A 16,558-nucleotide genomic window follows, 5' to 3' on the forward strand; every position below is an offset into this window, starting at 1 on the left:
AACAACATACATACAGGTAACTACAGCAACCATGCTGACTCCATCACTAACAACATACAGGTAACTACAGCAACCATGCTGACTCCATCACTAACAACATCCATACAGGTAACTACAGCAACCATGCTGACACCATCACTAACAACATACAGGTAACTACAGCAACCATGCTTACTCCATCACTAACAACATACATACAGGTAACTACAGCAACCATTCTGACACCATCACTAACAACATACATACAGGTAACTACAGCAACCATGCTGACTCCATCACTAACAACATACATACAGGTAACTACAGCAACCATGCTGACTCCATCACTAACAACATACATACAGGTAACTACAGCAACCATTCTGACTCCATCACTAACAACATACAGGTAACTACAGCAACCATGCTGACTCCATCACTAACAACATACAGGTAACTACCGCAACCATACTGACTCCATCACTAAGAACATACATACAGGTAACTACAGCAACCATACTGACTCCATCACTAACAACATACATACAGGTAACTACAGCAACCATGCTGACTCCATCACTAACAACATACATACAGGTAACTACAGCAACCATGCTGACTCCATCACTAAGCACATACATACAGGTAACTACAGCAACCATGCTGACTCCATCACTAACAACATACAGGTAACTACAGCAACCATGCTGACTCCATCACTAACAACATACAGGTAACTACAGCAACCATGCTGACTCCATCACTAAGAACATACATACAGGTAACTACAGCAACCATTCTGACTCCATCACTAACAACATACAGGTAACTACAGCAACCATTCTGACACCATCACTAACAACATACATACAGGTAACTACAGCAACCATGCTGACTCTATCACTAACAACATACAGGTAACTACAGCAACCATGCTGACTCCATCACTAACAACATACATACAGGTAACTACAGCAACCATGCTGACTCCATCACTAACAACATACAGGTAACTACAGCAACCATGCTGACTCCATCACTAACAACATACATACAGGTAACTACAGCAACCATTCTGACACCATCACTAACAACATACATACAGGTAACTACAGCAACCATGCTGACTCTATCACTAACAACATACAGGTAACTACAGCAACCATGCTGACTCCATCACTAACAACATACATACAGGTAACTACAGCAACCATGCTGACTCCATCACTAACAACATACTTACAGGTAACTACAGCAACCATGCTGACTCCATCACTAACAACATACATACAGGTAACTACAGCAACCATGCTGACTCCATCACTAACGACATCCAGGTAACTACAGCAACCATGCTGACTCCATCACTAACAACATACAGGTAACTACAGCAACCATGCTGACTCCATCACTAACAACATACATACAGGTAACTACAGCAACCATGCTGACTCCATCACTAACAACATACATACAGGTAACTACAGCAACCATGCTGACTCCATCACTAACAACATACAGGTAACTACAGCAACCATGCTGACTCCATCACTAACAACATACATGCATGTAACTACAGCAACCATGCTGACTCCATCACTAACAACATACATACAGGTAACTACAGCAACCATGCTGACTCCATCACTAACAACATACATACAGGTAACTACAGCAACCATTCTGACTCCATCACTAACAACATACATACAGGTAACTACAGCAACCATGCTGACTCCATCACTAACAACATACAGGTAACTACAGCAACCATGCTGACTCCATCACTAACAACATACATGCAGGTAACTACAGCAACCATGCTGACTCCATCACTAACAACAGCCATACAGGTAACTACAGCAACCATGCTGACTCCATCACTAACAACATACATATAGGTAACTACAGCAACCATGCTGACTCCATCACTAACAACATACAGGTAACTACAGCAACCATGCTGACTCCATCACTAACAACATACATACAGGTAACTACAGCAACCATGCTGACTCCATCACTAACAACATACATACAGGTAACTACAGCAACCATGCTGACTCCATCACTAACAACATACAGGTAACTACAGCAACCATGCTGACTCCATCACTAACAACATACATGCATGTAACTACAGCAACCATGCTGACTCCATCACTAACAACATACATACAGGTAACTACAGCAACCATGCTGACTCCATCACTAACAACATACATACAGGTAACTACAGCAACCATTCTGACTCCATCACTAACAACATACATACAGGTAACTACAGCAACCATGCTGACTCCATCACTAACAACATACAGGTAACTACAGCAACCATGCTGACTCCATCACTAACAACATACATGCAGGTAACTACAGCAACCATGCTGACTCCATCACTAACAACAGCCATACAGGTAACTACAGCAACCATGCTGACTCCATCACTAACAACATACATATAGGTAACTACAGCAACCATGCTGACTCCATCACTAACAACATACAGGTAACTACAGCAACCATGCTGACTCCATCACTAACAACATACAGGTAACTACAGCAACCATGCTGACTCCATCACTAACAACATACATACAGGTAACTACAGCAACCATTCTGACTCCATCACTAACAACATACATACAGGTAATTACAGCAACCATACTGACTCCATCACTAACAACATACATACAGGTAACTACAGCAACCATGCTGACTCCATCACTAACAACATACAGGTAACTACAGCAACCATAATGACTCCATCACTAACAACATACATACAGGTAACTACAGCAACCATGCTGACTCCATCACTAACAACATACATACAGGTAACTACAGCAACCATGCTGACTCCATCACTAACAACATACACACAGGTAACTACAGCAACCATGCTGACTCCATCACTAACAACATACATACAGGTAACTACAGCAACCATGCTGACTCCATCACTAACAACATACATACTGGTAACTACAGCAACCATGCTGACTCCATCACTAACAACATACAGGTAACTACAGCAACCATGCTGACTCCATCACTAACAACATACAGGTAACTACAGCAACCATGCTGACTCCATCACTAACAACATCCATACAGGTAACTACAGCAACCATGCTGACACCATCACTAACAACATACAGGTAACTACAGCAACCATGCTTACTCCATCACTAACAACATACATACAGGTAACTACAGCAACCATTCTGACACCATCACTAACAACATACATACAGGTAACTACAGCAACCATGCTGACTCCATCACTAACAACATACATACAGGTAACTACAGCAACCATTCTGACTCCATCACTAACAACATACAGGTAACTACAGCAACCATGCTGACTCCATCACTAACAACATACAGGTAACTTCCGCAACCATACTGACTCCATCACTAAGAACATACATACAGGTAACTACAGCAACCATACTGACTCCATCACTAACAACATACATACAGGTAACTACAGCAACCATGCTGACTCCATCACTAACAACATACATACAGGTAACTACAGCAACCATGCTGACTCCATCACTAACAACATACACACAGGTAACTACAGCAACCATGCTGACTCCATCACTAACAACATACATACAGGTAACTACAGCAACCATGCTGACTCCATCACTAACAACATACATACTGGTAACTACAGCAACCATGCTGACTCTATCACTAACAACATACAGGTAACTACAGCAACCATGCTGACTCCATCACTAACAACATACATACAGGTAACTACAGCAACCATGCTGACTCCATCACTAACAACATACAGGTAACTACAGCAACCACACTGACTCCATCACTAACAACATACATACAGGTAACTACAGCAACCATGCTGACTCCATCACTAACAACATACAGGTAACTACAGCAACCATAATGACTCCATCACTAACAACATACATACAGGTAACTACAGCAACCATGCTGACTCCATCACTAACAACATACATACAGGTAACTACAGCAACCATGCTGACTCCATCACTAACAACATACACACAGGTAACTACAGCAACCATGCTGACTCCATCACTAACAACATACATACAGGTAACTACAGCAACCATGCTGACTCCATCACTAACAACATACATACTGGTAACTACAGCAACCATGCTGACTCCATCACTAACAACATACAGGTAACTACAGCAACCATGCTGACTCCATCACTAACAACATACAGGTAACTACAGCAACCATGTTGACTCCATCACTAACAACATACATACTGGTAACTACAGCAACCATGCTGACTCCATCACTAACAACATACATACAGGTAACTACAGCAACCATGCTGACTCCATCACTAACAACATACAGGTAACTACAGCAACCATGCTGACTCCATCACTAACAACATCCATACAGGTAACTACAGCAACCATGCTGACACCATCACTAACAACATACAGGTAACTACAGCAACCATGCTTACTCCATCACTAACAACATACATACAGGTAACTACAGCAACCATTCTGACACCATCACTAACAACATACATACAGGTAACTACAGCAACCATGCTGACTCCATCACTAACAACATACATACAGGTAACTACAGCAACCATGCTGACTCCATCACTAACAACATACATACAGGTAACTACAGCAACCATTCTGACTCCATCACTAACAACATACAGGTAACTACAGCAACCATGCTGACTCCATCACTAACAACATACAGGTAACTACCGCAACCATACTGACTCCATCACTAAGAACATACATACAGGTAACTACAGCAACCATACTGACTCCATCACTAACAACATACATACAGGTAACTACAGCAACCATGCTGACTCCATCACTAACAACATACATACAGGTAACTACAGCAACCATGCTGACTCCATCACTAAGCACATACATACAGGTAACTACAGCAACCATGCTGACTCCATCACTAACAACATACAGGTAACTACAGCAACCATGCTGACTCCATCACTAACAACATACAGGTAACTACAGCAACCATGCTGACTCCATCACTAAGAACATACATACAGGTAACTACAGCAACCATTCTGACTCCATCACTAACAACATACAGGTAACTACAGCAACCATTCTGACACCATCACTAACAACATACATACAGGTAACTACAGCAACCATGCTGACTCTATCACTAACAACATACAGGTAACTACAGCAACCATGCTGACTCCATCACTAACAACATACATACAGGTAACTACAGCAACCATGCTGACTCCATCACTAACAACATACAGGTAACTACAGCAACCATGCTGACTCCATCACTAACAACATACATACAGGTAACTACAGCAACCATTCTGACACCATCACTAACAACATACATACAGGTAACTACAGCAACCATGCTGACTCTATCACTAACAACATACAGGTAACTACAGCAACCATGCTGACTCCATCACTAACAACATACATACAGGTAACTACAGCAACCATGCTGACTCCATCACTAACAACATACTTACAGGTAACTACAGCAACCATGCTGACTCCATCACTAACAACATACATACAGGTAACTACAGCAACCATGCTGACTCCATCACTAACGACATCCAGGTAACTACAGCAACCATGCTGACTCCATCACTAACAACATACAGGTAACTACAGCAACCATGCTGACTCCATCACTAACAACATACATACAGGTAACTACAGCAACCATGCTGACTCCATCACTAACAACATACATACAGGTAACTACAGCAACCATGCTGACTCCATCACTAACAACATACAGGTAACTACAGCAACCATGCTGACTCCATCACTAACAACATACATGCATGTAACTACAGCAACCATGCTGACTCCATCACTAACAACATACATACAGGTAACTACAGCAACCATGCTGACTCCATCACTAACAACATACATACAGGTAACTACAGCAACCATTCTGACTCCATCACTAACAACATACATACAGGTAACTACAGCAACCATGCTGACTCCATCACTAACAACATACAGGTAACTACAGCAACCATGCTGACTCCATCACTAACAACATACATGCAGGTAACTACAGCAACCATGCTGACTCCATCACTAACAACAGCCATACAGGTAACTACAGCAACCATGCTGACTCCATCACTAACAACATACATATAGGTAACTACAGCAACCATGCTGACTCCATCACTAACAACATACAGGTAACTACAGCAACCATGCTGACTCCATCACTAACAACATACAGGTAACTACAGCAACCATGCTGACTCCATCACTAACAACATACATACAGGTAACTACAGCAACCATTCTGACTCCATCACTAACAACATACATACAGGTAATTACAGCAACCATGCTGACTCCATCACTAACAACATACATACAGGTAACTACAGCAACCATGCTGACTCCATCACTAACAACATACATACAGGTAACTACAGCAACCATGCTGACTCCATCACTAACAACATACAGGTAACTACAGCAACCATGCTGACTCCATCACTAACAACATACATACAGGTAACTACAGCAACCATTCTGACACCATCACTAACAACAGCCATACAGGTAACTACAGCAACCATGATGACTCCATCACTAACAACTAACATACAGGTAACTACAGCAACCATGTTGACTCCATCACTAACAACATACAGGTAATTACAGCAACCATGCTGACTCCATCACTAACAACATACATACAGGTAACTACAGCAACCATGCTGACTCCATCACTAACAACAGCCATACAGGTAACTACAGCAACCATGCTGACTCCATCACTAACAACATACATACAGGTAACTACAGCAACCATGCTTTCTCTCCATCACAGTGGTGGTTCCTCTCCCAGGCTGGATGGGTTTAGGGGGGCTGCCCTGGCAGTTCACGGCCGTCCAGATGCACCTACACTGGGGCAATGGAGCCCCGGAGGCAGGGGGCAGCGAACACACCATCAACGGTCAGAGCTCCGCTGCAGAAGTGAGGGACTGTGTGTGTGTTTGCAGGGGAGTGGGGTGTGTTGGTGGGGGAGAGTTTGGAAGCCTGCATGTGTAAGGACATGCGTATGTGCCATGCTGTATATCCAGGTAGATTGCAGTATTAAGCACTTCAGTTGAGAAACCATACTAGAATCCCATTAAATATTATACAGAAACACTAAACAGCAATCTGGACTCAGCTCTTATGGTTAACACTAGTCATAGTAGGAGAAAACAAACTTGGAAAGAAAGGTTATTGGAGAACAAGTGTTTGAATGATGTTAATTAATTGGGGAGTGGAATTAAATCTGATTGAAATTGTTGTAAAGACTTCAGGATTAGAAAGCATGCCAAATAAAAGCCTCTCAAACACCTACAGTATACATAGGAAGGGGAACCAACTTTCTCAGGTTGGCAGTGTATTTACTGTACCCCAAACACACACACACACACACACACACACACACACACACACACACACACACACACACACACACACACACACACACACACACACACACACACACACACACACACACACACACACACACACACTTTTGGAATTTGAAACACTGTCCAATTCTTTGTGGGAAGGGAATGTAGAACATGCAGTGGATCTGCAAAAAATGGGTGGAGAGGTAATGGAGTGAGGGATGGTGAGAGAGAGAGACAGAGAGAGAGAGAGTTTGGACTAATAAGTCAGATCCTGTCCATCTGCTACTGCACAGGTATGCCAACAGAGAGAGAACGAAAGGGTGGGACACAGAGAGAGAGAGAGAGAGAGAGAGAGAGAGAAAGAAAGAGAGAGGGAGGGACAGTGAGAGAGAGAGGAAAGAGAGAGGGAGGGACATTGAGAGAGAGAGAAAGTGAGAGTTTGTGAGAGTGAGAGTTTGAAAACATGAAGGAGAGGCTCTGTGTTCTGGTTACACACTATTACATAAAGACAAACAATTAGTCTTTATCTCTCCACCCTCCCCTACTCCCTCTCAAAGAGTTTCAATGAGCCAGCATATCCCCCCTCCCTCTCTCTATCACTCTCTCATTCCCTCTCCCTCACTCTCTTTCTCCCATCTGACCCTTATGTAAACGAATATAGCAGCACTTTTCATTCAAACTCAAGAGGGATTTTCTGAAAATTAGACACTGCCACGCACACACACACACACACACACACACACACACACACACACACACACGCTAACCATGTTCCCTCTTTGTGTAGCTGCATGTGGTGCACTACAACTCAGAGCTGTACCCTAACATGTCAGTGGCTATGACCCAGCAGGATGGACTGGCAGTCCTGGGAGTCCTCATAGAGGTAGGACTGTTACATCATAACTAACTGACAATCACATCAACCACTGGAGACATTACATACTTCAAAAGAGTTGTATTTGTATTTTTACAATAGGTTACAAATTCCCTTTATTTATGTTTTATTTCTTCAGTTGTAAAATCTACCCATCACCAGATTAGTAAGAAAGGCTTTGTGATTGTATAGTAAAGACTGCACACTTGACCTAAAGGAAAGATGTGTGATCTGTCAGACAGGTGAGGAGGCTAACCAGGCCTTTTGGAACATTCTCAACTACCTGGGTCGCATCAGACATGCAGGTGAGACAGCTGTTAATTATTATTTACCTTTATTTAACTAGGCAAGTCAGTTGAGAACAAATTCTTATTTTCAATGACGGCCTAGGAACAGTGGGTTAACTGCCTTGTTCAGAGGCAGAATGACAGATATTTACCTTGTCAGCTCGGGGATTGGATCTTGCAACCGTTTGGTTACTAGTCCAACACTCTAACCACTAGGCTACCTGCTGCCCCAGGTAGCTTAATCAAAGTACACCTTAACCAATCAGCATTATTACTACAGCTACCTTCTAGCAATGTTACCACGACTACAGTAGTTTATGGGCATTCTCTGATTTCTTATGCAAGTGCCAAACAGCACCACTACTTGCCCCCAGGAGTCAAACCCTGTACATCTCCTTTAACTTTCATCTGTCCATCCACCCCTCCATTCCTCCCTCCGTGGTCAGGTCAGAGTGTGTCCATCCCAGCCTTTGATGTCCAGTCCCTCCTGCCCTCTGACCTGGGGCGGTACTACCGATACAATGGCTCTCTCACCACTCCTCCCTGCTTCCAGAGTGTCCTCTGGACCCTCTTCACAGAGACCGTCAAAATCTCACACACACAGGTGAGGGAAGGTGTGTGTGTGTGTATGTGTGTGTATGTGTGTGTGTGTGTGTATGTGTGTGTGTGTGTGTGTGTGTGTGTGTGTGTGTGTGTGTGTGTGTGTGTGTTTGTGTGTGTGATGGTGATATACTTATGCTTGAATTCAAAGCATCACTATGTCCTCCTCTTCTTTTCTCCCCGTCTTCCCTCTTGTCTTCCTCCTCTTCACCATCTTTCCTCTCTTCCTCCCCTCTTTACTTGTCTCTTTCCTCTTCTCTTCCTCTCTGTCCTCCCTTCTTCCTCAGCTGATGAAGCTGGAGACAGTGCTGTATGCCAGTAAGGAGGACGCTGACCGCGTCGTCATGCAGGACAACTACCGTACACCCCAACCACTTAACGACCGGACCATCCTCTCATCCTTCCCATTAGGTCGGGGGGGGGGGGGGGGGGGGGGGGGGGGGGGGGGGGGGGGGGGGGGGGGGGGGGGGGGGGTTGTTCTCTAACTCAACCAACAGCCTCGTAGCTAACAGCAGCACCAGCAGAAAGGGAATGGGGCGGGCTAGCCTCGTAGCTAACAGCAGCATCAGCAGGAAGGGCATGGGGCGAGCTAGCCTCGTACCTAACAGCAGCATCAGCAGGAAGGGCATGGGGCGGGGTAGCCTCGTACCTAACAGCAGCATCAGCAGGAAGGGCATGGGGCGGGGTAGCCTCGTACCTAACAGCAGCATCAGCAGGAAGGGCATGGGGTGGGGTAGCCTCGTACCTAACAGCAGCATCAGCAGGAAGGGCATGGGGCGGGCTAGCCTCGTAGCTAACAGCAGCATCAGCAGGAAGGGCATGGGGCGGGCTAGCCTCGTAGCTAACAGCAGCATCAGCAGGAAGGGCATGGGGCGGGCAAGCCTCGTAGCTAACAGCAGCATCAGCAGGAAGGGCATGGGGTGGCCTAGCCTCGTACCGTGACCACTAATAACATTTCACCAAACAGTATTAGTGGACACGGTGAGGGGCTCTCGGGTGGACATGTGGAGGAAGGCTAGCGTTAAACACTAAAGAGAAGAATGTGGTGAGAACTGTGGGAATGTCAAGGGTTACTGACTGTGAAAGAGATAGAGAGGGGGATAGAGGGGGCCGGACAGAGGAAAAGAGAGAGAGTGGGGGATTGAGGGAGTGATAGAGAGAAAGAGAGAGATAGAGAGAGAGGGGTAGTGGGGAAGAGAAAGAGGAGCTGTAAATGAGGGGGAGGTCTGTTTATGAGATGGCTGATTCGTTTTTGCTAAATCTCGTCTCTAAACACTGACACTGTTGTTGTCACATGACAAGAGAGGAAGAGAGAGAGAGGGAGTGAGAGAGAGAGAGGAAGAGAGACAGAGAACGAAAGGGAGAAATGGAGAGAGACGGGGGTGAGAGAGAGAGGAAGAGAGATAGAGAAAGAAAGGGAGAGAGAGCGAGAGAGAGAAAGGGAGAGCGAGAGAAGGCAAAAGGGAGAGCAAGAGAGAGAGAGTGGAACACAAAGGAGAAAGAATTTGTGAAAAACTGATAGGGTGGCCTATGACAACACCATAGGAGGCTGGTGAGAGGAGGACGGCTCATAATAATGGCTGTGGTGGTGTGAATGGAATGGTATCAAACTCATGAAAACCGTGTGTTTGATATAATTCCATTCTGCCCATCCTCCCCAATTTAGGTACCACCAGCCTCCCGTGGACAACACTCATTCCAAAGACTACAGAACACACTGTAGACGTATGATCATTTCCCTGTAGTTCTACTGGTAGACAACACTCATTCCAAAGACAACAGAACACACTGTAGACGTATGATCATTTCCCTGTAGTTCTACTGGTAGACAACACTCATTCCAAAGACTACAGAACACACTGTAGACATATGATCATGTACCTGTAGTTCTACTGGTAGACAACACTCATTCCAAAGACTACAGAACACACTGTAGACGTATGATCATTTCCCTGTAGTTCTACTGGTAGACAACACTCATTCCAAAGACTACAGAACACACTGTAGACGTATGATCATTTCCCTGTAGTTCTACTGGTAGACAACACTCATTCCAAAGACTACAGAACACACTGTAGACGTATGATCATTTCCCTGTAGTTCTACTGGTAGACAACACTCATTCCAAAGACTACAGAACACATTGTAGACGTATGATCATTTCCCTGTAGTTCTACTGGTAGACAACACTCATTCCAAAGACTACAGAACACACTGTAGACGTATGATCATTTCCCTGTAGTTCTACTGGTAGACAACACTCATTCCAAAGACTACAGAACACACTGTAGACGTATGATCATTTCCCTGTAGTTCTACTGGTAGACAACACTCATTCCAAAGACTACAGAACACACTGTAGACGTATGATCATTTCCCTGTAGTTCTACTGGTAGACAACACTCATTCCAAAGACTACAGAACACACTGTAGACGTATGATCATTTCCCTGTAGTTCTACTGGTAGACAACACTCATTCCAAAGACTACAGAACACACTGTAGACGTATGATCATTTCCCTGTAGTTCTACTGGTAGACAACACTCATTCCAAAGACTACAGAACACACTGTAGACGTATGATCATTTCCCTGTAGTTCTACTGGTAGACAACACTCATTCCAAAGACTACAGAACACACTGTAGACGTATGATCATTTCCCTGTAGTTCTACTGGTAGACAACACTCATTCCAAAGACTACAGAACACACTGTAGACATATGATCATGTACCTGTAGTTCTACTGGTAGACAACACTCATTCCAAAGACTACAGAACACACTGTAGACATATGATCATTTCCCTGTAGTTCTACTGGTAGACAACACTCATTCCAAAGACTACATAACACACTGTAGACGTATGATCATTTCCCTGTAGTTCTACTGGTAGACAACACTCATTCCAAAGACTACAGAACACATTGTAGACGTATGATCATTTCCCTGTAGTTCTACTGGTAGACAACACTCATTCCAAAGACTACAGAACACACTGTAGACGTATGATCATTTCCCTGTAGTTCTACTGGTAGACAACACTCATTCCAAAGACTACAGAACACACTGTAGACGTATGATCATTTCCCTGTAGTTCTACTGGTAGACAACACTCATTCCAAAGACTACAGAACACACTGTAGACGTATGATCATTTCCCTGTAGTTCTACTGGTAGACAACACTCATTCCAAAGACTACAGAACACACTGTAGACGTATGATCATTTCCCTGAATTCCAACTGAATTATCGACTGCATAAACGAAGTAGCACAGCAGTATTTTTACATGAACCCTCTGTCATGACATCACGATCATGTCAAGCCTGTTATTATGTAGGCCTTCTGACAGACGTACAGGTAATAAGACAATGCTCAAAATAACATATTCCTTTTCTCACTTGCAGAATCAGTGAAGGTGTACACTGCCGGTAAGATGTGGACCTTCATAGCTGATTCATTATTAGAGTAGGCCTCTGGTCAATGGCTATCTTTTCATGTTTGATGTACTAGTTGGAATATTTCTCTGTCTGTCTCAGGAGAGATCGCAGCGATAGTAATAGGAGCTCTGTGTGGCTGTGTTGGTGTGGCTGTCATCATTCGCTTCATAGTGAAGACTATACGGTAAGGCACGGAGCTGTTAAATGGGGTTTCTTAGCTTACTAGTCTGCCTGAGGGCTATTCTGTTTCTGATTAAACCAACTACAGAGTTATCTGAAGTAGAAAACAGTACCGTCAACCAGATTTTGTTGTGCTGGTTACCTGGTTACCTGTGTTTATCATATGAAACTGTGGTATGCCCTGATCCAAAATGTCCGGGGGTTTCTTTTTGTTCTTGGTGTCTCAATCTTCACATATCTCTTGGCAGATTTTTCAAACACCTGCATAATGAAAGGGTCTTGGTAAACAGGTGGAATCCTCCATAATACCTGATACCTACTGCATCCATGTCCAATACTACATGTTCATAAACCAAATGAATACTACTGCCAGTGTTCTCTGTGACAGGGTTCTAATTACAGGGATGTCTGGAGATGCTAGACACGCCTATACTAAAAGTTTCTCCCCCAAAAGTGTTTTGGCACCCCTTGAATTGTAAAAAAAACATCAACGTGGGCACCCCCATCAGTGTACCTCCTAGAGTCAATGTGTAATTCCAACCCTGATCAAAAATAACATTACTATGTTAACCACCAGTGATTGGTAGATTCCCTGGCCTATTTGCTCAGGTCTAGGATCGGTTTGTTACTCCAATCCTAACCGTAACCATCAGGAGGTTAAAATAAAAAAACAGACCTTAGATCAGTGATCAGGGGCAACATCATCCTCTACCATCTGATTGTTGCTCTGACTGTGTGATAATTGCCCACTTCGTAATCGACCCTTTGTCCCTACATTATGCACTTTAGATTTAGAACCAACAGCCTCGCTTGCCAGGCTTAATGCTAAAGACACATGGTTAGGAATGAGACCAAAGAGCTGAGATGATTGGCTAGGTGTAAGGAATATGGCAAAGGTTCACCCAGCCCACACCATACTGCCAATAACTATCTCATTATTTCACATCTAGAAAACGTGCAGAGGAAAATGATAAAGGGTCGGTTCGGGGCATGATTGTTGCCCTTTTAACATGATTGTGTCTGTCTGTGATGTGATCGTTTGTGTTTCCTGGTCACATGACACTGTGTTTTCATCACAACAGCTCCACCTCTAGCTGGGACGTCCTACCCAGTGTCCGGCCCGCCCCCGTGCCCAGGTCACCAATCAGATTATGACCTTTGACCTTCACCCCTTTAACCCAAATCCCTGACTCTACTCCCCATCATCTGCCTTCTGTCCCTGGCTAGAGATAACTCCTAGCACCCCTAAACGTTGGTGTGTAGCCTCCAGATCTGAACAAAGTGTGTCGATGTATCGTTAAAATTTTACTTTTAGCCATTTTACTTACCAATCTAATTCCTTAAGATCTGCAAACACCAAGGTGGTCGGGGCTAGGAGTTGTTTTTTGGACTGGGACTCTAGAAATTCCAACATCACGTGTTATCCTAAAGAATCCTAATCCATTCCTGTAATCCTGTTATTCTAGGAAATTTCACAACTCATTTGTTTAAAGTAGATTGTTGTGTCTTTAAATCCAGTGTTGTACTAATATAGCACATTTTCTCCCTCTCAATAGCTTTTTAATGCTGTAACTTCCTACTGGGCACACACGGGTTGAAATCAAATCAAATGTATTTATATAGCCCTTCTTACATCAGCTGATGTCTCAAAGTGCTGTACAGAAATCCAGCCTAAAACATCAAACAGCAAGCAATGCAGGTGTAGAAGCACGATGGCTAGGAAAAACTCCCTATGAAGGCCAAAACCTAGGAAGAAACCTGGCTGTGCCGTGTGGAGATTATAACAGAACATGGCCAAGATGTTCAAATGTTCATAAATGACCAGCATGGTCAAATAATAATAATCACAGTAGTTGTCGAGTGTGAAACAAGTCAGCACCTCAGGAGTAAATGTCAGTTGGCTTTTCATAGCCGATCATTAAGAGTATCTCTACCACTCCTGCTGTCTCTAGAGAGTTGAAAACAGCAGGTCTGGGACAGGTAGCACGTCCGGTGAACAGGTCAGGGATCCATAGCCGCAGGCAGAATAGTTGAAACTGGAGCAGCAGCACGGCCAAGTGGACTGGGGACAGCAAGGAGTCATCATGCCAGAGGCATGGTCCTAGGGCTCAGGTCCTCCGAGAGAGAGAAAGAATTAGAGAGAGCATACTTAAATTCACACAGGACCCCGGATAAGACAGGAGAAGTACTCCAGATATAACAGACTGACCCTAGCCCCCCGGCACATAAACTACTGCAGCATAAATACTGGAGGCTGAGACAGGAGGGGTCAGGAGACACTGGTTGAATCAATGTTGTTTCCACGTCGACGTTGAATCGACGTTGAATTGTCGTCTGTGCCCAGTGGGTTTCTACGTCACACTCCTCTGTTGAATCATTGATCCGTTCACTCCATCATTCCCTCCAAAACATTCACCAGGCATTACTCCTCTGTTGAGTCATTGATCCGTTCACTCCATCATTCCCTCCAAAACATTCACCAGGCATTACTCCTCTGTTGAGTCATTGATCCGTTCACTCCATCATTCCCTCCAAAACATTCACCAGGCATTACTCCTCTGTTGAGTCATTGATCCGTTCACTCCATCATTCCCTCCAAAACATTCACCAGGCATTACTCCTCTGTTGAATCATTGATCCGTTCACTCCATCATTCCCTCCAAAACATTCACCAGGCATTACTCCTCTGTTGAATCATTGATCCGTTCACTCCATCATTCCCTCCAAAACATTCACCAGGCATTACTCCTCTGTTGAATCATTGATCCGTTCACTCCATCATTCCCTCCAAAACATTCACCAGGCATTACTCCTCTGTTGAGTCATTGATCCGTTCACTCCATCATTCCCTCCAAAACATTCACCAGGCATTACTCCTCGCTTGTTGTTTATTTGGACTTTTACTGACTTGTACAGTCAGTCAATCAGTCAATCAGTCAGTCTGTCTGTCAGTCTGTCTGTCTGTCAGTCTGTCTTTCTGTCAGTCCATTGTTGTCATTTGGTTCATTTACACATAGACCTACCATTGGGATGTTTCCCAACAAGAACAAATCCATGCAGTTATTTAGTGTATCACTCTGCTGGATGGTTGAGTAAACTGCTACAAAATACAGTGCAAACAGGGGGAGTATGACATACAGCAGGATCAATGAGCTTTTATGCCTTGTACTTCCATTGATGAGTCGGACTGCCTGTGCCCTCTGACATGTAGGACTATGGAGCCAGGGAAGGAGCTGAAACCGGACGTGGCCCTCAACACGACCACTGAACCAGGAAAAAAAGAAGATCCTGTCCCCCCCTCAGTCTGAGACCAATCAGAGACCTCCATGAACATGTCACACAATTTGTAATTGAAGACTGTATAGTCCAAACAATGTGATTCTGAAATCAGCCCTGCACATTCCTTGCCAGTGGAAGGACTGTGTGTGTGTGTGTGTGTGTGTGTGTGTGTGTGTGTGTGTGTGTGTGTGTGTATGTGTGTTTGTGTGTGTGTGTGTGTGTGTGTGTGTGTGTTGCTTGTCTGAATTCAGCTGTAAATACATTAAGCATCGAAATAAAGGAGTTGAATGACGATGTTGCTTGGGTCAGTGTGATGTTCACACTGGTGTAGTACATGATGAACACTAGACACTGCTATAGGACAAGGGGTGTAGTACACATGATGAACACTAGACACTGCTATAGGACAAGTTGTGTAGTACACATAATGAACACTAGACACTGCTGTAGGAC

At 44.0% G+C, this 16,558-nt stretch overlaps 1 protein-coding gene across 3 annotated transcripts in view; it reads left to right on the plus strand.

The window, feature by feature from the left end:
* LOC110536418 (carbonic anhydrase 14-like) overlaps window positions 1-16,397 on the plus strand; it is a 31,121-nt gene extending 14,724 nt beyond the window's left edge. For 2 of the 3 annotated variants that reach the window (XM_036940051.1, XM_036940041.1), the window contains 9 exons: window positions 6,868-7,013; window positions 8,235-8,330; window positions 8,560-8,626; window positions 9,055-9,212; window positions 9,496-9,619; window positions 12,614-12,637; window positions 12,746-12,830; window positions 13,909-13,962; window positions 16,038-16,397. In XM_036940051.1, the coding sequence (XP_036795946.1) occupies window positions 6,868-7,013; window positions 8,235-8,330; window positions 8,560-8,626; window positions 9,055-9,212; window positions 9,496-9,619; window positions 12,614-12,637; window positions 12,746-12,830; window positions 13,909-13,962; window positions 16,038-16,134 (851 nt within the window). In that variant the 3' untranslated portion in view covers window positions 16,135-16,397. The remainder of the gene's footprint in view (window positions 1-6,867; window positions 7,014-8,234; window positions 8,331-8,559; window positions 8,627-9,054; window positions 9,213-9,495; window positions 9,620-12,613; window positions 12,638-12,745; window positions 12,831-13,908; window positions 13,963-16,037) is intronic. The other variant, XM_036940059.1, reaches the window with a different exon arrangement.
* Window positions 16,398-16,558: the final 161 nt, after the last annotated feature.

Source organism: Oncorhynchus mykiss, chromosome 2, assembly GCF_013265735.2.
Source record: "Oncorhynchus mykiss isolate Arlee chromosome 2, USDA_OmykA_1.1, whole genome shotgun sequence".
In the NCBI taxonomy this organism is placed as follows: Eukaryota; Metazoa; Chordata; class Actinopteri; order Salmoniformes; family Salmonidae; genus Oncorhynchus; species Oncorhynchus mykiss.